Source organism: Chrysochloris asiatica, unplaced genomic scaffold (genome assembly GCF_000296735.1).
Source record: "Chrysochloris asiatica unplaced genomic scaffold, ChrAsi1.0 scaffold00337, whole genome shotgun sequence".
NCBI classification, from domain to species: Eukaryota; Metazoa; Chordata; class Mammalia; order Afrosoricida; family Chrysochloridae; genus Chrysochloris; species Chrysochloris asiatica.
Window position 1 is genome coordinate 2,036,695 of NW_006408855.1, and position 24,797 is coordinate 2,061,491.

Here is a 24,797-nt window from a genome sequence, read left to right on the forward strand (position 1 = left end):
TAAGAATGTTGTTTATTGGTCCAGTGGTGAGGATTTTTGTTTTCTTTACATTGAGATGCAATCCATCCCAAAGGCTATGGGCTTTGATCTTCATCAGTATTTTAAGTCCTCTTCACCTCAGCAAGCAAGGCTGTATGTACATCTGCATATTACAGGTTGTTAAGAGTCTTCCTCCAATCCCGATGCCATGTTTTTCTTCGTATAACTCAGCTTCTCTGATTATTTTGCTGAGCATACAGGCTGAATAAGCATGGTGAAAGAATACAACCTGTTGTTACACACCTAATTCTAAACCATTCAGTGTTCCCATGTTGTGTTCAAACAACTGCCTCTCGGTCTACGTACAGGTGCCTCATGAGCACAATTAAGTGTTCTGGAATACTCATACTTAACAATGTTGTCCATAGCTTGTCATGATCCACACAATTGAAGGCCTTTACGTAGTCAATAAAGCACAAGTAAACATCTTTCTGGTATTCTCTGCTTCCTGCCAAGATACATCTAACATCAGCAATGATATCCCTTGTTCCACACCCTCTTATGAATTCAGCTTGAACCTCTGGAAGTTCTCTGTCAATATATACTTGCAGCCGTTTCTGTATTACCTTTAGTAGAACTTTATTTGCGTGGTATATCAAAGATATTGTCCAATGATTTCCGCATTCTGTTGAGTCAACTCTCTTTGGAATGAGCACAAATATACTTTTCCAATCAGTTGGCCATATAATTGTCTTCCAAATTTCTTGGCATAGGTGAGTGCCTCCTGTGCTGCCTCACTTTCTTGAAAGATATCAATTTTTATTGCATCAATTCCTGGTGCCTTGTACTTTGCCAATTCCTTCAATGCTCCTTGGACTTCTTTCTTCAGTATCACTGGCTCTTGATCACATGCTATACCTCTTGAAATGGTTGAGCATCAACCATTTCCTTTTGGTACAGTGACTGTATTCTTTCCATCTTCTTTTGATGCTTTCTGCATCATTCAATAATGTGCCCAGAGATTCCATCAATAGCCAAAGTCGAGCCTTGAATTTTTTTCTTCAGTTCCCTCAGCTTGAGAAATGCTGAGCGTGTTCTTCCCTTTTGGTTTTCTATCTCCAGATCTTTGCACATTTCATTGTAATATTTGACTCTGTCTTCTCAAACTGACCTTTGAAATTTTCTGTTCAGCTCTTGGACCTCCTCATTTCTTCCATTTGCTTTAGCATCTCTACATTGTAGAGCAAGTTTCAGAGTTTCTTGACACCTGAAACGATTATCCTGAGATATTCTTTAAATCTTAAGCCAAAAATATCCCCTGAAGTCTTCTTGAAACCAAACAATAGTTAGGCTGATTTAATCAGTAAGTCTGCAATGAGCATTAGACTCTTTTAAAAACTATTTATATGGGATCAAAGTAACCAAAGCACCTAAAACATTACGTAAGAACCTTAGAAAGCATTGAGTTGATGTTAATGAGGGAGGAATAATGCAAAAATGGAGGATAACAGTTGCACAACTTCAAGAGTTTAATCGATCGATGCCACTAAATTCTATAGGTAGAAACTGTTGAATTGGTGTATGTTTTGTGGTATATATTTTCAACAACAAAATTAAATTGAAAGGGAAAAAATGGACGTTATTCACAACCTGGTGCATGGGGCTTGGTTTAAGACGTAAGATTATGACTAAGTGTTATATGAGACAAATTTTGTTCCACTAGAGGGATCACAGAATCAGAAGCATTAATAGTAAATTAGTTGGGATTTTTAAATGAAGTCTGTCTCCACACTAATGATTACTTCAGCATCTTCACAGAGAATTTTAATTTTTGCTCAACTCTTTTTTTTTTTCAACTCTTACTTTTTAATATACTCAAAATATTCACAAAGAAAACAGCAATCTTTTTAATTATATGCAAATTTAAAAACAAAAGCACACTTTAAAAACAAAAGACACGACATACAGAATGAGGGGGGTTTCTTCCCATTTGGACACCCTGTGAAGTGATACACATATTCCAATGATGCAAACAACACTCAAGACTCTTCTACTTAAAATCATCAGAGCTACACTAGAAAAGCAGTCTCATGATATGATAAACCCAATTTGGCTCCAAAAGGTTTCCCGGGATTTAGTCTCGAATGAATGGACTGTTTCAGAAACTGTGAAACGTCTTCAGAGATTAAAAATTTTGGTTTATGAGGGATATTCGAGAGCTATTCAAAAGAATGGGTTACTGGTTCTGAAGGTCATTCTAAAAAAAATATGTTTGAAGCATTATCCACATCAATGGAGAGAGTTTCTAGAATTCCATGGAAACTACCTTTGAAGGTAACAATGCTCTTTTGAATGCATCAATTCTGGCACTCATAAAAAAAAAAATCAAAATGCTTTACAGTCACCTTCAAAGGCAAAAGAGTTGCCACACTGTGAGCCAGAGATCATCAGCTCAGGCTGCACAGCAGTCACCACATGCTGGACACTCCCCAGTCCTCGCATCTTGAGTGCCTTGTGGCAGAAAAGCTGCACTGTCACTGGCAAGATCCAGGGCAATGTGTGATACGATGATTTCGTAGCTGAAGCTTCAGCAGTTTTCGAGCTGGTGAGGGATGTAATTGTTGCACGCTTCTCTTACCTTCAGAGGGAGAAAGCCAAAAAATAAAATTTCAGTTGAATTCATGTAATATTTACTGAAAACTTTCTGTGTCAGACACTTAAGTGCCCTACAATGGCAAATCAGACTCTCTGTCCTCAAGGAGATGGCTGCTTGGTAGCAAAGCCAGTCATAATGACGAGTATAATAAATAGACTGTTCAAATAAGAAAATTAAGGTGTACAAAGCAAATTAATTTAGGACTGCATGAAATCAGGAAGAGCTACAAAGAAGCAATGTCATCTTGAGTTGATCCTTAAAAGAATAAGGAAGAAAAAGGCAACGGGTGTTTCTTAAATTGGGATTGACCAGAACAGTAACAGGTTCAAGAATTTAATTCTCAGCCCAGTGTACCTCTCTAAGTACCTACAACATACTAGTGAGAGTGGGGGAAGGTAAGGAAATTGTTACCCCCTGGGACCATATGCTTTCAAGGTCAGTTTATGTCTGAAGGGCTGGCTACTAGATGCAACAGCGCTATGCTTAACATTCCCTCAAGAGGTATGCTTACCAAGCTGTGCTGACACCTTCCCAAGACACTGGGTGCTGTCATCCATAAAGGTACTCAGCTGCTTCACTGATCCTTGCAGTTCATCCATCTGCAAACACAGCTGTGAGCTACAAGGGGCCATTGGCTTTTTTTGATGATCTTCACACATACAAGGTAGGCTCCTGTCCCAAGAGCTTTGTGTCTGCTGTTCTTTTGAATTGTTGGCTCCTCCAAATCCACACTCCACTCTTCTCCATCTCCAGATCTATACCCACATCCACATGACCTCTAAGAACAGGACCTCATGTCCTCTTACTTCTGGTTGGGTTTTGTCAAGAAGCCCAAATGGGAAGGAGCTGAACAAGGTCAGGGAATTTATTACCCAGGACTGCTTCTAGAAGTGTCATCTTGAATTGGCTATGCCCCCCAGTTGGAGGTCATGACTCTCTCAAAGAAGCAAACCATGTGATTTTCTTTCCAGGTGCCACAGTCATTGCTCTTTGTGTTGTTTCTTTGGGTCTAGAGGCAGGAATAGCTCAGCTGCCTCTAAACTGCAAATTACTTCACAAATTTTACGGTTTCACAACACCCACACATTTATACATTAAAAAAAAAAAAGTTATCGTAGAGTTGGTTTTAACTCACAGTGACCCCACATGGAGTATAAGTGTAATGCGTTGGGGTTTCATGACTGCGCAATTTCAGAAGCAGAAAAGCAGGCATATCTTTGAGGTGCCTGTGGGCAGATTTGATCACCAACCTTTCAGTTACTAAGAACTTAACACTGGTGTAACACAGGACACATCCTTATTATTTTGTCCCTTATAAATAAACTCTCTTTGAGTTAGTCTATTTCAAGTGTTATCTGGTTTTTCTTCTTAAGTGTTGCCAAGTTGGTTCTGACTTACAGCGATGCTGTATAGGGTTTACAAGGAATGGCTAGTGGGTTTGAACTGCCAACCTTGCAGTTAGCAGTCCGGTGCTTATTCTACAGTGCCACACCAGGACTCCAATGCTATTCCCCCAAATTTCCTTGGCTTACCCCCACATTTCTTCCAAGTCTCTGCTAAATGTCACCTTAGAGAGGCCTTCAATAATCAGTCTATATAAAATAGTAACCTGACGCCCTATGTGTACTCTCTCTGTCCCTTGCTTTATTAGCATTTACTACCATGTTTACTTGTACTTTTTATTGTCTTCAGATTTCCCCAGGTGAAGTTCAATATAGTTACCTTCTCACACGTAATTCTCCAGGTCCTTTAAATTTTCAAGGATGACAAGGCAGCAAAGCGAAATAAACAAATAAGCATAAGCCAACTCACCACCAACTCCATGCAATCTAAGACCTTGCCTTGGTTCTGTAATATTTTCTGATAGTTGGGTTTTGTATTCAGAACTTTATTCTGAGAAGACCCAAGATATGCTGTAGGTTCCACTTCTACTTCAGTAACTTTGCTTTCAGTTGACTTTCTAAAAAATACAACAAAGAGCTATCAAGAAATTTATACTCATTTTTTGGAAAAGCAGACCAAAGACTACCTTAGCCAAAACCTCTCATGATTTTATTAACTTGAATCCATATTCTTTCATTCTACAACAGGTACAGATATAGGTTCTCTTATTAACAAGTGTTTCTGAAATGATTATCCAGTATTAATGTTTTATACCACTGGACCCAAGGAAATCCTGGTCAGTAGATATTCAGGCTAGATGACAAAATGGACTGTTAGGAGTAAAAGGAAGCCAGGGCTTGGTATCTTGAAGTCAGTGTCTATAATCTTTAAACAAAAACCAGTAAAACTGGCTAACACCATATTCAATGGTGAAAGATTAAGGGCTTTCTCCCTAAGACAAGGAAGCCTACTCTCACCAGAACTATTAACTATTGTACCGGAAGTCCTAGCCAGCCAACTTAGAAGAAAAAGAAACAAAAGATATCCAAACTGGGGAAGAAGTAAAACTATCCCTTTTCACAAATTTGACATGATGCTATATAAAGAATAGTCCAAAAAACTCACAAGAAAGCTACTAGAGCTAATAAATGAATTCAGTGAAGCTGCAGAATAGGACATCAACATGCAAAACTCAGCTGGGTTTCTATACACCAGCAATGAGCAATCTCAAAAGGAAACTAAGAAAAGAGTCCCATTTATAACAGAATCTAAAAGAATAAAATATCTAGGAATAAATTTAACAAGGGAGGCAAAAGACTTGAATACTAAAACCATAAAACACTGCTGAAAGAAATTTAAAGACCTAAATAAATGAAAAGGCATTGTGTTAATACAACTGTGAGACTTAATGTTGAGATGTCAATACTACCCCAATCTACATATTTGATGCAATCCAATTCCTATCAAAATTCCAATAGCCTTCTTTGCAAAAATGGAAACCCTAGTCCTCAAATGTATATAGAATTGCAAGTGGTCCCGAAAAGTCAAAGTAATCTTGAAAAAGAACAAAGTAAGAGGACTCATACTTCATGACTCAAAATGAAGTACAATGCTACAATAATGTCTGGTATTAGTACAGTTAGAGACATACAGATCAATGGAAAAAGGAGCTCTAGTGGCACTGTGGATTAGACATTGGACTGCTAACCAAAAGGTTGGTGTTTCAAATCCAACAATTGCCCCAAGGGAGAAAAATGACGCTGTCTGATCTGAGGACATTGGTTTTGTTTCATTTATACCAATGGAATAGAATAGTGTGCCAAGAAATAACCCATGCATCTATGGTCAGCTGATTTTCGACAAGGGTGATAGGTCCATTCACAGGGCAAGATAAGTCTTTTCAATAAGTGGTGCTGGAACAACTAAAATTCCATAAGCAAAACAATAGTTAAGACCCTTACCTCATACCACTTACAAAAAGTAACAAAATATTCTGACTCACACTAACCCCATTTGTTTCAAAGTAGAACTGTGCTTCTATTGCAGACTTTTGGGAAGTACACTGCCAGGCTTTCTTACAAGGTGCCTTTAGGTGAACTTGAACCTCCAACCTTTCAGATAATAACTCAGTATGTTAAATCAACACTGGGTAAGCAACCAAAGGAACAAGTTACAAAAGACAAAGTAGGTACATTGGACTACAGAAAATGAAAAGTTTCTGTGCATCAAAGGACATTATCAACAAAGTGAAGTGACAACCTATAGAATGGGAGACACTATGGAAACCATGCATGCATATCTGATAAGGGTTTAATATCTAAAGAATATAAAGAACTCCTACAATTCAACAAAAAGACAAACAACCTATTCAGAACAATGACAAAGGACTTGAATAGATTTCACCAAAAATAAACCAATAGCTAGCAAGGGCATGATAAAATGCTCAAAGTCATTTAAAACACAAATCAAAACCACTAAGAGATACCACTTCATACTAAGATGGTGATTATAAGAAGAAAAAAAAAAAAGAGCTGGCAATCATGTGGAGAAATTGGAACTCTCATCCATTGTTGGTAGGATTATAAAATGATGCCACTGCTACGGAAAACATTTTTTATTTCCTCAGAAGATTGCATAAACATGGTATTGTAATCACTGCAATGAAACAAAATACAATAGGATGAATGTAAAGCTGGTGTTCTCCCATGTAAACTATCACATAATTCATATACACACACACACAAAAAAAGACTACAGCCCTGGTACACAACTTTCATGATTTTAAACCACTCAGTGTCATCTCGCTCTGTTAGAATGACTGCCTCTTGGTCTATGTACAGGTTCCTCATGAGCATAATCAAATGTTCTGGAATACCCATTCTTCGCAGTGTTATCCATAGCTTGTCATGTTCCACACAGTTGAAACACTTTGCATAGTCAATAAACCACAAGCAAACATTAAACAAATTAAAGGTTGCATAAAGAATTATTATATGACCAAGCAATCCTATTCCTAGGTATATACCTGAGATTTCAAAACATGAACATAAACAGATACTAGCATACCAATGTTCATTGCAGCTTGACTCACTATAGGCAAAACACAAAAGCAAGCCACATGTCCATCAACAGATGAATGGATAAACAAAATGTGGTCTATATTCATGCACAACTGAGTATTATCCAACCATAAAGAGAAATAAAGTTCTGATACACCAAAGACATGGATATACTCTGAAAATGCTGAAAAAAGGCAGACAAATATTTTATGATCTCAGTTATATAAAAAATCTAGAATAGGCAAATGCATAGACATCAGTTTATTAGTGGTTAGCAGGGATGAGTAGGAGGGAGAGAGGGGTCCCGAGTCTTTGTTAAGGTGATGAGTGTCAATGGCTGCACAACATAGAGAATGAATGTGACTAATGTCAACGGCTTGTACTGTAAAAAAGGTCAGAATGGCAAGTTTTTGTTATATTTTTATGACAAAAAGAAATAATAAAATTTGACAGACTTATATGAGGATAAGTAAAAAAAAAAAAAAGTACTGTTACAAAACCATAGAAGTAGGTCTTTATTAAACAAAATATCCAAATGTGAAGGTATTATCTCTCAGCCATTCTGAAGAAGGCCACAATAGATGGATCTTGGTAAAAGGGGAGAAAATGTGAAACAGAACTCAAATTCTAAATCTAGACTTAACTGGATCAGGTGTGACTAGGGGACTCAAGAGTATGGTCCTGAGGTACTCCATGAACTTTGGGCCAAAGCTACCCTGAAGTTAACTTTTAGCTAGATAACAAATTGACTCATAAAATAAATAGTACCACCAAGTACTGCACACACACAAAAATCATATATATAAGGCCACTGTTATTGTTAAGTGCCACTGAGAGGATTCCAAGTCATAGCAACTCTGTATAGGGTTTCTGAGGCTATGAATCTTAAGTATGAAAGAGTAAGGAAACGGTCAACAATTACTCAAAAGCAATGATGAAAGAACAAGAAAACCAGATTAGTAGAAGCTAAACATCCAGAATGGAATTAATGAGAACGCTGACATGTAAAATATAACCAACGTCAATGAGCAATTTGTGTTGTTAAGTGCCGTGGAATCAGTTTCAACACATAGGGACTCTGTATAGGTTTTCTGAGTCTTTATGCCTTTTGCAGGAGCAAAAGTAATTTAAAAATGGGAACCTAATTTGGGGTATATTGGAAGCCCTGATGACACAATGGTTAAAGTGCTCAGCTGCTAACTAAATGGTGGTTCAAACCTACCAGCTGCTCTGTAGGAGAATGATGTGGTAGTCTGTTTCTGTAAAGATTTACAGCAACAAAAATCCTATGGAGCAGTCCTCTTCTGTTCTATAGGGTTGCTATGAGGAGAATGAACTCGAAGGTAATGTGTTAACTTACTTGGTAATAAAATATAATTACTGTGTAATAAAATACTCATGATAATAAAATTTTTTAAGAAAATGAGAAAGACTTGGAAGAGGAGTCTGTCTTTTGGAGCCAGGGTCCCTGTGCTGAGAACCTCTGATGCCCAGGACACCAAGAGCTGTAAAACTGGAGACAGCACTATGGCAACAGACAGAAGACAGCAGCAACTAGAACTGATTGTTGTTATGATGTGCCGTGGAGTCGGTTCCAACTCATAGTGACCCTGTACAGGGTTTCCCGAGGCTGTAAATCTTGACGGGAGTAGAAAGCCTCATCTTTCTCCCGCAGAACAGCTGGTAGTTTTGAACTGCTGACCTTGCAGGTCACAGTCCGATTCGTAACCACTATGCTACCAGAGCTCCTTAGCCATATCTAATGGAAAGTGGAGTCCTATTGTGTGTGCCGGCATCCTCCAGGTTGTTTCATGCAGCACAAGTTTGAGATCTATGGCTCTACTTGATGGCTGTTTATGTCGTATTTCAAGGAGCCCTGGTGGCACAACTGTCAGCCCAAAGGTCTGCAATTTAAAGCCACCCAGCAACATTGCTGGATCAGCACTAGACTGCGAACCACAAGGTTGGCAGTTCAAATCTACCAGCTGCTCCTCGGAAACCCTATATAGGGTTGCTATAAGTCAGAACCGACTCGACAGTATCAGCTCTGCAGGAGTAAGGCCTGGTGATCTGCTCCGTAAAGATTACAGCCTCAAAGACCCTATGGGGACAGGTCTCTGTCACATGAGGTTGCTATGAGTTGGTGCAATATGGCTGTGGTGAGCTTCTTAGCCCATGGAATATAGAGCTTGAGCACCTTTAGGCAGGAAGATTGCTGGCAGTGGTAGGTGACTCTGGATATTTAATAGAAAACAGTTGTAACACTTGGCCAAGTAGGGGTCAGCAGCAGAGGCCAAGTCTGGGGGTGCTAGAGTGGGGGGTGGCCCAGACTGCAAACATGGCCTGCCTGTGGAAACAGCTGGGAAGTAGCTGAAAGCTTTCTTGTTGGAAGCTGTTCTGACTGACTGTCTCAAGTTGTTCCTATTGCTTCCAAGTTGATTCTGATTCCAAGCTGTAACCTGTTATTTCTCTAATACACCATATAATTGTGATTATAGTCTGCAAGTTGTTTTTGGTCGTTTCAACAAATTATCAAACCTACCAGATGTCATAGTGGTTACGAGTCAGACTGCTAATCTCAAGGTCAGCAGTTTCAAACTATCAGCGTTCTGAGGGAGAAAAAGGAGGCTTACTGCTCCCGTACAGATTTACAGCCTCAGAAATCCTATTCAGGGACACTATGAGTCGTAACCGACTCCATGGCACACAACCACCACTCATCTGTCAATCTGTCATACTGTGGTGGCTTGCATGTTGCTGCAATGCTGGTCCCTTGATTTCAAATGGTTGACAGCTTATCTTACTTTGGAACTAGGGAATAATTAAAAATCAGGAAGTGTATGCCAGAGTTGTAACCTTTCCCCATACTTATTCAACCTGTATGTTGACCTAATAATCTGAGAAGCTGGATTATATGACTAACATGGCATTAGGATTGCAAGAAAACTTATTATTAACAACCTAAAATATGCAGATGATACAATCATGGTTGCTGAAAGCAAAGCTGACTTAAATACTTACTGATGAAGATTAAATACTACAGACTTCAGCATGCAATGCACCTCAATGTGCGTCTTTGATTTATTGACTGCTGCTCCCATGAGTGCTAATGGTGAATCCAAGCAAAATGAAGTCTTTTCTCCATTTATCATATTTATTGCCTCTTTCAAATCTTTGATCCCTTCTACACCAGCAGTTTTAAAGCCAAATGCTTACTAATGTCCTGTAACTACTGTTCTTGGTCTTGCCCCAGGTTGCCAGCTAGAGGATTTTAAACAGCAGCAAAGAAAAAGATTCTGCTCTCAGACTTGTTCAGTAAAACCACTTATAGTCAGAATGCTAATATACATGTCATAGACGCTTAATAAGAATTAGGCTGGCCTATGAAAATGGATTCAGCATTGAATTTGTACTGTTGTTAGTTTCAGTCAATTCTGACTCCTACTGACCCTGTGGTCCTGTATCATCTCCCAATCCTTTATTACAAGTCCACTGTTGCAGCCACTGTTGTCAATCCGTCTTTTTTGTTGACCCTATACTACTTTACCAAACACATAAAGTCCTTCTCTAGGGACTGGCCCCTTCAGATAAGATGCTCAAAGTACATGAGACGTCTCTCCATCCTCGCTTCTAAGGAACATTCTGGCTCTACTTCTTCCAACACAGACTTATTTGCTCTAATAGCAGTTCATAATCTAGTCAATATTCTTCAACACCATAATTCAAAAGCATAAATTCTTCTTTAGTCTTCCTTATTTATTATCCAGCTTTCACACACATATGAGGCAAACAAAAGTACCACAGTTTGGGTCAGGCGCACCTAGTCCAGAAGGTTAGCATCTTTGCTTTCCGACATTCTGAAGGTCTTTTGCAGCAGACTATGAGCAAGTTTGTAATACAAGTACTGAAATAAATTCCAACCAAATTGCACAAGGTAAAGCGACAGCTTCTTATTTCCAATTTATAGATCTAACCTGGATGATAGCTCTTCAGCTTCCTTCTTGTAATGCAGCAACAGCTGATCCCAAGTATGACGCTCTGAAGAAAATCTACAGGATGAGAAAAAAGTGAACAGTCAATGTTCTCATGCTGAATCAATCAGGGCACCAGTAAGTATGATAGGTATATACTCTAGTTATAAGCTGTGAATAAAAAGATCATTAAAGGATTGGGAAGCTCTATTCAAATTATACAAAAGTAATTTAGTCAAATCAAACATGAGTTTTTAGAATGAAATTAACATCTTTATTTCCTAAACTGTAGTCTATGAAACTGGCCATCAAAACAGCTCATAAAATCCCAATAAAAGGCTTATAATTTTTAGTACTGATATAAACAAAACTCTGAAGGAACATTTACTATTTATTTTCCCCAGGTACAATTATTTTCTTTAGGTGGAGAATGAATTTAGATTCTCTCATTTTCACTTACTTTGCTATATATTTGTTCATCTCAACCACTGATGCTTCCAGAGACAAATCTGTTCCTTTTCTGAAATACAAACAGGATTATGAGAGTCGCATAAATCTTTCCAAAAGCATTTGCTTTTAATAGTATGATACCTACATAATATTAATAGCAGTAAAAAATGACCAGAATTTATCTTTCAACCTACATTGATCCTAGGATTCCATCTTACTTAAAAAAGAAACAAACAACTTTTTATGTGATTTACAGTTTACAGTTTACAGATCAAATTGGTTTTTCATTCAATAATTCATACTTTATATTCCGACTGATTGTAATCCCACCATTGTAACAGCACTCTTCCCAGTTCCTGTGTTTCCTGCTTCCATTTGTCCTCATTTTCTAACCTTTCCTTCCTGCTGAACTTTATCCTTGAGCAAATGCTGCTCTTCTGATTGCATACGACTGAACGCTTATCTCACTTTGGCACAAGGGAATAGTTTTCAAAATAGTCACTTTAAATCTTTTATTTCTCCCATCAATACCTAATTCACACCATGGCCAGATTAACGTCTATATACTTTTTTCTCTTGGCTTAAATACTCTTTGAGCCTATACTATACTCTTTGAGCCTATACTATACATAGGATAACCACTGGACTGCTAAACAAAAGGTCAATAGTTCAAACCCACTAGCTGCTCCTTGAAACAATATAGAGGGTCACTATCAGTTGGAACCAACTCAAAGAAACTCAACATGTACAGGATAAAGATGGAAGTCTTTAACCCTGGCTCTTAAGCACTCTGTATTCTGGCTCCACCCATCTCACTAACTTTGATTCCTCCTGTTACCCTCTACCCCTTCTGTCCCGTCATTCTACTCATCATCAGACCTTTAAATACCTGGGATTCCCAATCACCATATTTTTGTGCATATCATTTTTTTTTAAGTCTCTCATCCCATCTTTTAAGGTCTAACAATACTTTTTAATGATCTATCTTCCCTGAAGCTATCAGTGGGTAGGATTATATTTTACTTACATCAATGGTTCAGCTCAGTTGGGTAATTAATTCTAATGAAAAATAAGCAGGCACTGAAGATGCCAAAATATGGCAGATATATTCAAAACCTTACCTGGCAAAGGCAAATGATTTGTACCACCTTCCATTCATGCTTTTCTATTGAGATCTGTGAAACACACCTACACCAAACTCTGGCTCAGTCACAGCTAGTAGTCTAAACCTGCTGCATTAAAGAAATACTATGTTGAGCTAAAATACTTTTCATTCTCTGAATAGCAATGTCATCTAAGAACCTGTGCGAAAGTAGACTTGTGTGAAGTCAAAACTTCAAGTTTACGATGTGAGCTCAAGTGACATGAGTTGGTACAGGCTGAAAGAAGAGGTTTAGGGATGATAGCCCTGATGCTGTGGTGAAACTGCCAGTTAGGGAGTGAGGTTTTTAAACTGCTAATATTCTTACTCACCAAACAGCCAAAGGACATGAGCTTACCTTCAACTTACAAATGCTTTTCCCCTCATCTTTCCAGGATTGATTCCTCTTACCTCTCAGGTCTTACAGTCTCAGAACAACGGTAAAATCATTAAGAGGTCTCCCCTAACCATTAGCTAAAGTTGTCCACCACCCTCTAAAGTTACTAGTATCACTAGCTAAAATCATTATTGTCTACGTATTTGCTTACTGTCTCTCCTAATACAATGTAAGCTCTGTGAAAAGAGGGGATCTGTTTGTGACTTATTTATCACTATATTGCCAGTAGCTAGAAGAGCTTGGTACATATGAACTGCTGAAATGTTGGCTTTAGAACAGCAGTCTAATTATAATGAAACATCTTAATTCAATTACAATTTACAACAGAAAGGAAATTGCTCTTACTCTTTTGGTTTTTCAAAGCATTTTTGTAGAGTTCCATCACTTTCCAGCTTGTCTGCAAACTGTTTCAATTCCTCAGAAAGAGAAGATACTAGGGAAAATAAAATGACTTTTTATAAAGATATCATTTACTTTAGATGGCCTCAGCTTATGAACCTGTTACATTCTGGACCTCACTCATCCAAGAAAATGGTCTAACTGCAGAAGGGTTTTATTTTTCCTTGGTAGGTTGGATAAAATGGAAGACAACTCTTTATGGCACTTCTAATGTTTAGAAAGCCATTTTAAAAAGTCTGTCTGAATCTGACATTTCATTCTTTTTAAGAGATCCGAACCTATGGCACTAGAAAGGAGAACGTATTTACAAAATCCAATCAATAGGCAAGAGTGTAATGAGAAATGTAGAAGGCAAAGTCATGGGCGTAAGATGTAAATCAGTTTCTTCACAGACCTGAAGTGTCCACCATTACAATCAGGTAAAGAATGCACAGAGAAGGCTATGGTAACTAGCTGTCAAGAAAATTTAGACACATATATATACTATGTAGATGATGGTACAATTGTGAAAGACGCTATTTCAACTAGCAAGTCTGAATCATATTATTTTCTGGGTCTTTTAAATAGGTAACAATAGTCCTGACACTGAGGTGTTGTGTAGCTGCAATGTTAGCAGAAGTAACTCCTATCAAGAGAGGTGAAAACTAGGTAAGAATACTTGCAACTTTTATCACACACAGTTAATTTCCTTAATATATCAGAAATTCCTACAAACAGGAGCAATAAACACACAACTTAAAAAAATGAACAAAGGCTATGAATAGACAGTACACAGAAAATGAAGTCCATATGGCTCTTAAAAACACTGTAAAACACTTATTCTCTTTAAAAGAAAAAGGAACATAAGTTAAAACTACAAAATATCTGATACCACATATTGAATGGCTAAAACCGTACCCATATTGCTGGTGAGATAAGCTTTTGATAAAACCTCTATGGACAGCAATGTGGTCATTCCTATAATTTCAATTGACCTTGCTGCTGTTAGGGTCCATTGAATTGGTTCGAACCCATAGAGAACAAGAGCTGCTGGTGAGTCCAGTGTTTATCCCACAGCTCTAATTCCAGGAATTTATCATATTTTTATTTGTATATATGCCGCAGGAATTCATGGAATACAAATTGAAATCTTGCAACAAACTGATGTTGCAGTGGAGGTACTCATCTATGCCAAGAAATCTGAAAGACAGTTACCTGGCCAAAAGACCGGAAGAGATTCTTATTTGTGCTCATTCCAAAGAGGTAACCCAAGAGAACGCAGAAATCAGATAATATCATTAATTATCAGTGCCATATTCATCAAATGAGCACTTTAAGATCTATCTTAAGTACAATGCTAACTATGATAAGATAATGACCATCCACCTAAAAGGAAGACCAGTAAATAAGACTATTATTATTCAAATTTACACACCAACCACTGAAATCATCTACCAAATTCTTCAGTCTGAAATTGGTCAAACATGTAATCAAGATATATTAATATTACTGATGACTGGAATATGAAAGTTGGAAACAAAAAGGAAGGATCAGTAGTTAGAAACTATGGAAATGGTGCTGGAGATTGCCTAATAGAATTTAGCACGACCAATGATTTGTTCACTGCAGCAACCTTTTTTCAACAATATAAATGCAACCTGGACAAAACGCACAGGAATCAAACTGACTACATATGAAGGTATGTAAGACATGGAAAGAGATGATGGAGAAGCCAAAACAAGACCAGAAGCTGACTGTGGAACAGACGATTATTCATATGCAAATTCAGGCTAAAGCTGAAGAAAATTAAAACAAGTTCATGAGAGCCAAAATATGACCTTATATATGCCTCATCTGAATTTAGAGACCATCTCAAGAACAGACTTGATACATTAGACACTAGTGACTGAAGACCAGAGGTTTTTGTGGGATAACATCAAGAACAATCTCTGTTAAAAAAAACAAAGGGTCATTAAAAAGACAGGAAAAAAAGAAAAGACCAAGGTGGATGTCAAAAGACTCAAACTTGTTCTTGAGCATTGCTACTGTTAGGTGCTGTCAAGTGGGTTCCAACTCATAGCAACCCTGAATAGGATTTCTAAAGAGCAACTGGTAGAGTTGACCCACTGACCTTGTGATTACCAGTCTAATACTAATCCTACAGTGCCACACCAAGAACGTAGAGGAACTAAACCAACTGGAGGAAACGGTGATATTTACACTTTTTCATCAGTTTTGTTTAATGCAAATAAGAGCTGAACAGAAAGTTCCAAAGGGCAGCTAAGAAGGCAAAGTATATTATTATAATGAACTGTGAAAAGATCTGGAGTTAGAAAACCATGAGAGAAGAACAAATTCAGCATTTCTCAAGCTGAAAGAACTGAAGAGAAAATTCAAGCCTAACGTCAATATTGAATGATTCTATGAGCATAAAATTTAACGACACAGGAAGTATGTACAGAAAATGAGAAAAAAACAACAATAGTCACTGTAACAAAAAGAACTGATCAATGCTCAAACATTTTAAGAGGTAGCACATGATCAAGAACAGATGGTAATGAAGGAAGAAGTCCAAGCTGCAATGAAGACACTGGCAAAATAACAAGGCTCCAGGAATTGATGAAAAGCAAACTGAAATGTTTCAACAAAGTGATGCAGTACAGGAGGCACTCACTCATTTGTGTCAAGAAATATGGAAGACAGCTACCCAGCCATTCAATTGGAAGAAATCTGTACTTGTGCCCATTTCAAGGAAAGGTGAATCAACAGAATGCAGACATCATCAAACAATATAATAGCACACGGAAGTACAATTTTGCTGAAGATAATTAAAAATCAGTTGCAGCAGTACATCAACAGAGAAATGCGAGAAATTCAAGCTGGAATCAAAAGAGGATATGGAAGAGGGATATCATTGCTGACTTCAGAAAGCAGATAATACCAGAAAGATGTTTACTTGTGTTTCATTCACTATGCAAAGGCATTCAACTGAATGAGTCATAACATTGTGAAGAATGGGAATTTTGGAACATTTAAATATTCTCATGAGTAACCTGTACATAGACCAAGAAGAGGCTGTGGTTAGAACAGAGTAAGGATATACTGGGTGGTTTAAAAATCAAAAAAGGTGTGTGTCAGCGTTGTATTTTTTTCACCATACTTATTCAGTCTATATGCTAGCAAATAATCCAAGAAGCTGGATTATTAGAAGAAGCAGAACATGGCATCAGGATTAGAGTAAGACTCATTAACAACCTGAGATATGTAGATGACACCTTATCTGAGGACTTAAAATACTTACTGGTGAAGATCAAACTCTACAGCTTTCAGTATGGACTGGACCTCAATATAAAAACAAAAATCCTCAGAACTGGACCAATAAATAACATAAGTGAAAAAAGACTTCATTTTGCTTGGATCTATAATCAGCGCTCATGAAAGTCATGAATTGATATACTGCATTAATCTGATATAAAAGTGTAAAAATGGCACTTGGAGGATTAAGATGGACCTGACTCTAGCCATGGCATTTTCAATTGCCTCGTATGCTTTGAAAGTTGGAGTGAATAAGGAATAGCACAGAATTGATGCATTTGAATTATGGCGCTAATGTTGAATCATTGAATATACCATGGACTGCCAGAAGAACAAACAAATCTGTTTAGAAGTAATCAAAATGCTCCTTAGAAGCCAGGATGCCACAACTTCACCTCTTGTTCTTTGGACATGCTATCAGAAGGAACCAGTCCCTGGAGGACTAGTACTGTAGAGTGTCGGTGACAAAGAGGGAAACTCTCAACGAGATGGACAGACATGGTGGCAGCAGTAAGAACTCAAACATAACAGTTGTCAGAATGGTGCAGGACCGGGCAGTGTTTCATGCTGTTGTGCAAAGGGTCGCTATGAGTAGAAACCAACTAGAAGGCGCCCATCATCATTAACGTAAGTATCTAGGCAGTTCTATATATGGAATATGGAACAATCTCCAAGATAAATTAGATGTTTAAAAAAAATCAAACTTGCATGCTGGGCTAAATGGGACAGAGATAAATAGTGTTGTATGCTCAACCTTGAACAAACGGCACAGTCTGAAGAGGAGAACTAATACTACGATGCTTGACTTTCCTTGCCTACTATTGTAAAACAGACACTTGAGTGGTATAGAAAGGAATGTCTAGAGTGTCTTCTATACACTTGAATGGTATAGAAAGGTATAGAAACATGATTTGAGAAAGCCTGTAAGCCTGTCTTCAGCCTATAACTGATTAGAATACCTAAAAGGGGTTCTAGAACTTGTCCAGTGAAATAAGCTTCTTGTGGAGCCTTTGTAGTGTATAGGACCTTAGGTGGAATCCTGAGTCCTATCCAGAACCTTCTGAGGTGGGACATTCCCACTAGAAAGGACAAGCAGACTAGCCAGAGCAACAGAAGATACTTCTTGAAAGAAAGATCAGCAGGAAAAATCCAAAACAAAAATAGCAGTCTGATTAGCTACTATAAGAACAAGTAAGTGGTTTGCCAGGAAGCCATCAAGGCAAGCAATTAAGTCTCTTCAGGGCCAACCCTGCTCCAAGACTGAAACTTAAAGGGAACACAGGAGAAATCATGTTAGCTTGCTGGAGACCACGTTGGTCTACTGGTAAGGGAAGAGGGGGAAAGGCAGAAGTGAAAAAATGGGCTGAGTTCAACCATGGTCCACAGACTCCCGTTGACCTGGAGATGCGAGAAAGAAGAGAAAGTACAAAGTATGGTAAGACCTCAGGACTCCTGAGCCCACAAACAAGGACAAAGCCACGGAAGACTAGAGCTGAGAGTGAAGCATTCAGCTGATATGAAGTGAGGGGAGATGCCCAAGAAAGCCCAAACTTGCAGATAGTACCTATCTGACCTAGCCTCAATGGCTTGATGATCAGAACTTGACTATAGGAAGATAAAAAAAACAAGTTTTGACAAAGGAAATGAGGGTAAATTGCTACAATTTGATGAACTTGACCTATACTTATGGATGTAGAAGCTCAAACTACCAACTGAAAGGGAAGGAGTCTTCACATCAAGTATCAGTGCTATACAATGCTATCTATCTCTGTATACAAGGTAGATAGAGACAGGCAAGTTAGACACTGGCTACCTAAAATGAGGGGGCGATAAAGGCACAAAGTGACTGGCTTACAAGTTTTCAAGAGGGAGTTTAGTTTAAGAGTGTGTGGGGAAAGGTAAGAGTCCCCACTGAATAGTTTTCACCTTGCCTAGATGAGTCTGGTAAAAAAAGATGGGGATGAGATTCTTATGATTCAATAGTGAGTGACTGTTATTAAGACTAATTGTGGCTGTCACAACTGTAAAGATAGAAGCTTTGTAACAAAAAGGAGGAAGTAGTTAATCTTACAGTCCAGAAACAGAGGACCCTAGGAGCATCAAGGGAGAAGTACACGAGTGGAATGTGGGACCCTATCCAGAAAGGCAGCGACACCAGAGATGGAGGCAGAGATGGGCATGGAGAGAGGGAGCAGCTGAGGACTCTAGACTCATGGAAACAGAAAGGTTGTGCACTGGCAGCCAGGAGGGAGGCAAACAGAATGTGCTGTTTTGTTGTTTAAATGATTCCTGAGTGTTTTTGTGTACATCCCCACCCCACCCCACCATCCAAAAAAACCAAAAACAGGGAATGGAAGCAAATACTGTTGAATGATGATGCACAGAGGGGATTGTAATCATTGCAGTAAAATGATGAGTGCAAAACTGATGTTCTCCTATGTAAACTATCAATTAATTCACAATAAAAACTTAAAACACACAGAAAAAACATGCATGCAATTGATTTAAAAATTATAAGAACATTTGCAAATGCAATCTCTCTGAAAGAGAACATTACAGCACTACAACACCATTACAACAGAAACTGGTGGCTTTGATTTCCTCCTGGGAAAAGAACTAAGACTGCATGGTCAAGGATAGGAGAGGTTTAAACTTTTCATCCTTCTACTTCTGAAATTATACCATATATTCTTACTTTTAACAAGTAAGGATGGGGATCTGGCAAGTTTCCTTAAGAGATCCACCCACCATCAAATCACACTCATCCACTTGAGAAACTTACCTTTGGCTCTGAAACGTTCAAGACTGAATCCCTCTATGTCCTTTAGGAAAGGTTCCAGTTTCTGAACAGAGAACTTAGGAAAAACAAACAAACAAAAAACACTTCCAGCACAATCAAGAATTTTAAGGCCAGTTCTAAGTTCATGTAATTTTGTAATGCTTAAAAGTCCTGGTGTGGTGCTGTGAGTTAATGCGCCAGACTGCAAAGCCATTTGAACGGCAAGGTTGGTGGTTCAAGCTCATCAGCTGCTCCTTGGAAACTCTATACAGGGTTGCTATGGGTTGCAATGGACTCGACAGCACTTAACAACAATGTAAAGGAGCTCGGGTAGCATAATGGTTACAAATCGGACTGCGAACCTTAAGGCCAGCAGTTCGAAACTACCAGCCGCTCCGCGGGAGAAAGATGAGATTTTCTGTTCCCGTAAAGATTTACAGCCTCGGAAACCCTGTACAGGGTCGCTATGGGTCATACTGACTCGACGGCACTTAACAACAACAACAAAGCTGAACATGATTTAATTTTTGTATCTAATAAGCATTTTCATATACATGCAAATCCCCGGACTATGAATGAGTTATGTTCTTACATCTGTTTCTAAGTTGAATTTGTACCTAAGACAAAACAATTAGGTATGCTTTATATCTAATGTTAGTCGATTGTCTTAGTATACTTTGTACCTTTCTATAAATAAAAACATAAAAAACACTAACGACCCTATATAAGTTTCAAAAGATCAGCTGGTGAGTTTGAACTTCCGACCTTGTAGTTCAAACCAGCCATGCAGTCCAGCACATTAACCCACAGCGCCACAGCAGAGCTCCTAATAAACTGATGGATACACTAAAACATCTTTAACATAACATACTAATGTTTTGGTGTGCATCGCAAAGTAACATCCATTTGTTGTGAACCACTGTATGTACTTTGAATTTTTAATATTAATAGGTTTTACAGGGGGCTGGTTCATTAACTATAGTTTGTATGTAAATTGGTCATCACCCAGGGGCTGCCTATAAACAGACAGGTAAGAACTCTTTGTTGATCAGACCATACATTTAAATTTTTAGTTCAGGTAAAAACAGCAATCATTTAATTCATACAAATGACCTGCTGTGAGATTGAGTTTCTTTACCTCAGGTGGTATGGCCTTTGTCCCAGCCTCTGTGAAACAATACTTAAGAGTAGTTGGGTTACACTGGCCACATCTGAGAGTTTGTGTTAATGAATGGGCATCAGTTTATGTGCCATCCTGGTAACCAATGATTGTGTGAGCTAGCTCATGAAAGCCTACAACACAGAGATTTGACAAAGCTTCCTGGGGCAAGGATGCTCTCGGCTTTGGGGACCTTTCCAAGGAAAGCCTTGCTGAGTGCCTCTTCATGTTCCTCCCAAACTGTACCCTGTTATTCCTGACTGTTCATGTTTTAAGTAACTCCCTTACTCTAATAAACCATGTAAAATGTCCACATTAATTTCCACCACTATAAATTCCCACTATTTTCTGCCTGGTGAATCGGTGAGCTGCTCAGTTAGCGTCAGCAGCAGCCACCACCAGAAGAGCACCAGCACGCTAAAGCACAGCACTCAGTCCAGATAGAAATCAGTTGGTGGGATTCAATCTTGCTTTTAAATTAATCCCATTTAAGGACAACCATCTTTAATCTTACCAGTGGTATCAATTTCTGTTTGGGGCTGTGACCATGAATTTTTATTTAATAAAAAAGCCACCCAAGGACAAAGTTCAAAATTCAGAAGGGTTAGGAAAGGAGAAGGGATGGAAACAGGAAACACAGGAAGTGGGATAACTGACATTATCTTGAGGGGACTGTGATCAATGAGATGAAACATTATGTACCAATTTTTCAATGTAAAACTGATATGTTCTTTAAACCCTTACCCAATTCACCAAGTTTCCTAAAAAATTTTTTAAAAAGAAAGCATTTCCGGTTTGCAGGGTATACCCTTTGGTTGGTTGATGATGCATGGATGGGATTGTAATTATGGCAATGAAATGCCATATGATAGGATGAATGTAAAGAAAGTGTTCTCCCATGTAAACTATCACATAATTCACAATAAAAACTTAAAAAAAAAAAACCCAGAAAGCACTTCCAAGTCTCAAGCATCTTACCTGAAAACTGGAAAGCAGGAGAACGCCAAGCCGTTTACTTTCTGCTAAGTTGACACTGATGGATCTGCTGAGCGCTAACATAAAATATTACATTAACCAGATGGATACTTAGACACTTAGCAAAGTGACAAAACTAGAAAACTTCCTCCCTCTTGATGCAGTCTAACTTGAGACAAAAATGCCCAAGTAGCCCTCCCTGGTTAAAGGGAGAATTCATATAATTACATCTAATTCCTTCCGAATCACCAAGGAATGAAGTTCACCCATCTAAGACTCCAAACTTTGAAAAACATTGTATTACATTAAAATCTTGTATTGCTAAACAAAATAGATTTAAAATAACCCCAAAACAGACTTTTTCTTGATGATTCACTTTCACCAATTTGAGGGTGATGGGAACAGTTGAGCATTTTTATGACTGGCACTTGGGTGCTTTAGATACACTGTCTTACTTAAGAGTCTTTTAATAAACCCTATGAGTAAGTATTATTAAGCTATTTTACAGATGAAGAAACTGAAGCTCAGAGGGCAAATGACATAGCTGAAGCCTGGGATTAGTGCAGCCTGAATGCAAACCCAAAGTCACCAAAATCTGTACTTTCCCCCCTAAAACCATGCTGTTTCTCTATGTTGTCAAGTACTGTGGAGATGGCTCTGACTCATAGCGACCCTGCAGAGGGTTTCCAAGGAGGAGCTGGTGAGTTGAACCACCAACCTGTGGTTAGCAGTCCAGTGCTTACCCTACAGGGCCACACCAGCTGTTTCTCTATAATGACCTAATAATAGTATTGATATGATTTGTGACTGTTCGCTGTATAAAAGGCATTTTATTAAATGCTTTACACACATCTCATCTCATTAAACATTGAAGCAATTACTCTTAATTCCATTTTACTGATGAAACTGAGGCACAATGGCCAGGTAATAGGTAAACAGGTAACTTGTCTAATGTAACATAGTGAGCGATTAGCCTGAATTGGATGGTCTCCAATATACATTTTACATAATTGTCACTGAATCTTCAAACTCCAGGAATTTTCTTTTTTAAATCATCTCCATTTAAATAGCTCCAGTTATTATATCGCAAAAAGAGTTTGCTTTAAGACTATGACAGATAACTTTTTTGCCCTCTAGCCTAAGCTGGCTTTGTTTTTACCATTCTTGTCTTCTCCCTTAACTCATTGTTATAAGTCAAGAAAAGCAGGATAACCAAGGAAACCTTGTAGGTAGCCAGGAATAACCAATCTTACTACATCTGTGACTTTCCACTATTCAGAATTCTAACTCTATATGCTTTACAATGGTAATGGAGGGAGAGGTCATCTTAGGGAATTGCTGATGTCTCCTCGGCACTTCTATGGAGTAAACTACATGGGTACTGTGGCAGCCGTTTTCTGACATGCTAAGTAACTGTTTTCTTCCAGACTTACTTCTACACATCTGGTCACCTGAAATGAGGTGATACCTTAAAAATATTACAATAGCTAACATTTGTGGCTTTAGTCTATGCCAATTATTATGTTATATATCAATTCATTTAATTCTCACATAACCCTGAGTGATATGTATCATTACCATTCCCAGTTTGTAGATGAGGGCCTTAAGGCAAAAGAGGCTAAGTAAGTCACACCGTAAGTTCTTTCTGAAATGCACTAGACTTTTCACATTGTATCATGTAGTTAGATCCTGATATACAGTTAAGTTGCTACAGTAAATTCATACAAATTACATTGAAATATAGCATCTCTAAAACCTAAATTTTTTCACTCCAGATATTTTTATGTGTATCTTCCCACTGACATATTTTCAGTTATAAAGCCTAAAATCAAATACCAACCTAACCACCTTCAGTTCTACTACAGGGTATCATAGGATGAGGCAGAAAGCCACAGGAAGGAATCTTTAATGCCTCTCTCTGATCCTAGCAGAGAAGAATGTTGGACAATTATAAATAACAATTTCTATAATGGTATAGAGTACAATGGGCTACTAAAATGATTTAAACAGCGATGACACAAAACACTCACTAGGTGTTTTACATTAGTACTTATAATCTTAGAATACTCCCCACAAGATGGTTAGTATTGTCTCCAATTTACAGATGAGGAAACTGAGGCCCAATGAGTTCACAAGAAGCAATTTGCTCAGTCATGTAGCTAATAAGTAACAAAGTCAAGTCTAGTCTCCTATGCTCCTTCAGCCATACCTCACTGCCTCTTATCTGAGCTGGAACTTCAAGGTCTTACTCTGTAGATAGCACCCCACCTGTGATGCCCGGGTGAAAAGGAGGTAGTGACTTCCGCCGGTTCATTCCTTTCATACTTGCTCGCCGCCAGGATTGCCTCCTGCCTTCAGGATGGACAGACTGTTTGGGGAAGAGCAAATGAAGGGACCTGGACTCAAGTCCTTCCTGGTGGCTAAGATCACAATATCCCTCTTTTGCAGGGCTAGAGCCAAGATGAATTCTTTCCTTTGAAATGCTCTGTGTTGTCATCTCCAGGGAGGCTGATGATTTAGCACACACATCCACAATGTTAGGAGTTGATTTCAACTGACGATCATGAGTCACAGACATCACTGGCTCCTCTTCTAGCACTTGTTAAAAATACAAAATCAAATCCATCACAACAAAGTATCTGCAAAAAGGTGGTATACAGGTGCCCATATCGTGGAAATACTGAGGAAGCATCTCTGCAAGCACAGGAATGCAATTCCAAATCTACCAAAAGCCAGAAAGCCTGAACCCAAGAGGCAAAAGCTACTACAAAACTTACCTTCAACTGTCTCTGATGCAGTCACTGAAGTCATCCTGGGCTGAGATCCCTGAGAATAGGAAAACATGTTGATCAGAGGTCAGCCCCTGACCTCTTCAGCATCTCTGAACTGCTCACCTCACATCAACCATCTGTCTCATGAATTTCTACCTGCCTGACAAGATCTAGCACAGGAATGGAGAACCTTTTCTCTGACAAAATTTATAACATCATTTGCCAGCCATACAAAACTATCAAATCAAAATTATGCGCTTGCTCTATTTGGTAAACATTTAATGAACTTCACTCCTAATGGGATGGCTGGAGTCCTGGTGTGGCACTGGGGGGATAATGACTAGACTGCAACATCGGCGGTTCAAACTTACCAGCTGCTCCTTG

At 38.5% G+C, this 24,797-nt stretch overlaps 1 protein-coding gene across 1 annotated transcript; it reads right to left on the reverse strand.

The window, feature by feature from the left end:
• Positions 1 to 2,513: 2,513 nt before the first annotated feature.
• DSN1 (DSN1, MIS12 kinetochore complex component) lies at positions 2,514 to 24,453 on the reverse strand. Its single transcript, XM_006875732.1, has 9 exons — positions 24,420 to 24,453; positions 21,646 to 21,719; positions 19,512 to 19,584; positions 13,382 to 13,469; positions 11,509 to 11,568; positions 11,052 to 11,126; positions 4,448 to 4,595; positions 3,147 to 3,234; positions 2,514 to 2,617 (listed from the first exon to the last, which is right to left on the reverse strand). Exons 1-9 carry the CDS (start codon positions 24,451 to 24,453, stop codon positions 2,514 to 2,516), a joined length of 744 nt encoding a protein of 247 aa, XP_006875794.1.
• Between the last annotated feature and the right edge of the window lie 344 nt (positions 24,454 to 24,797).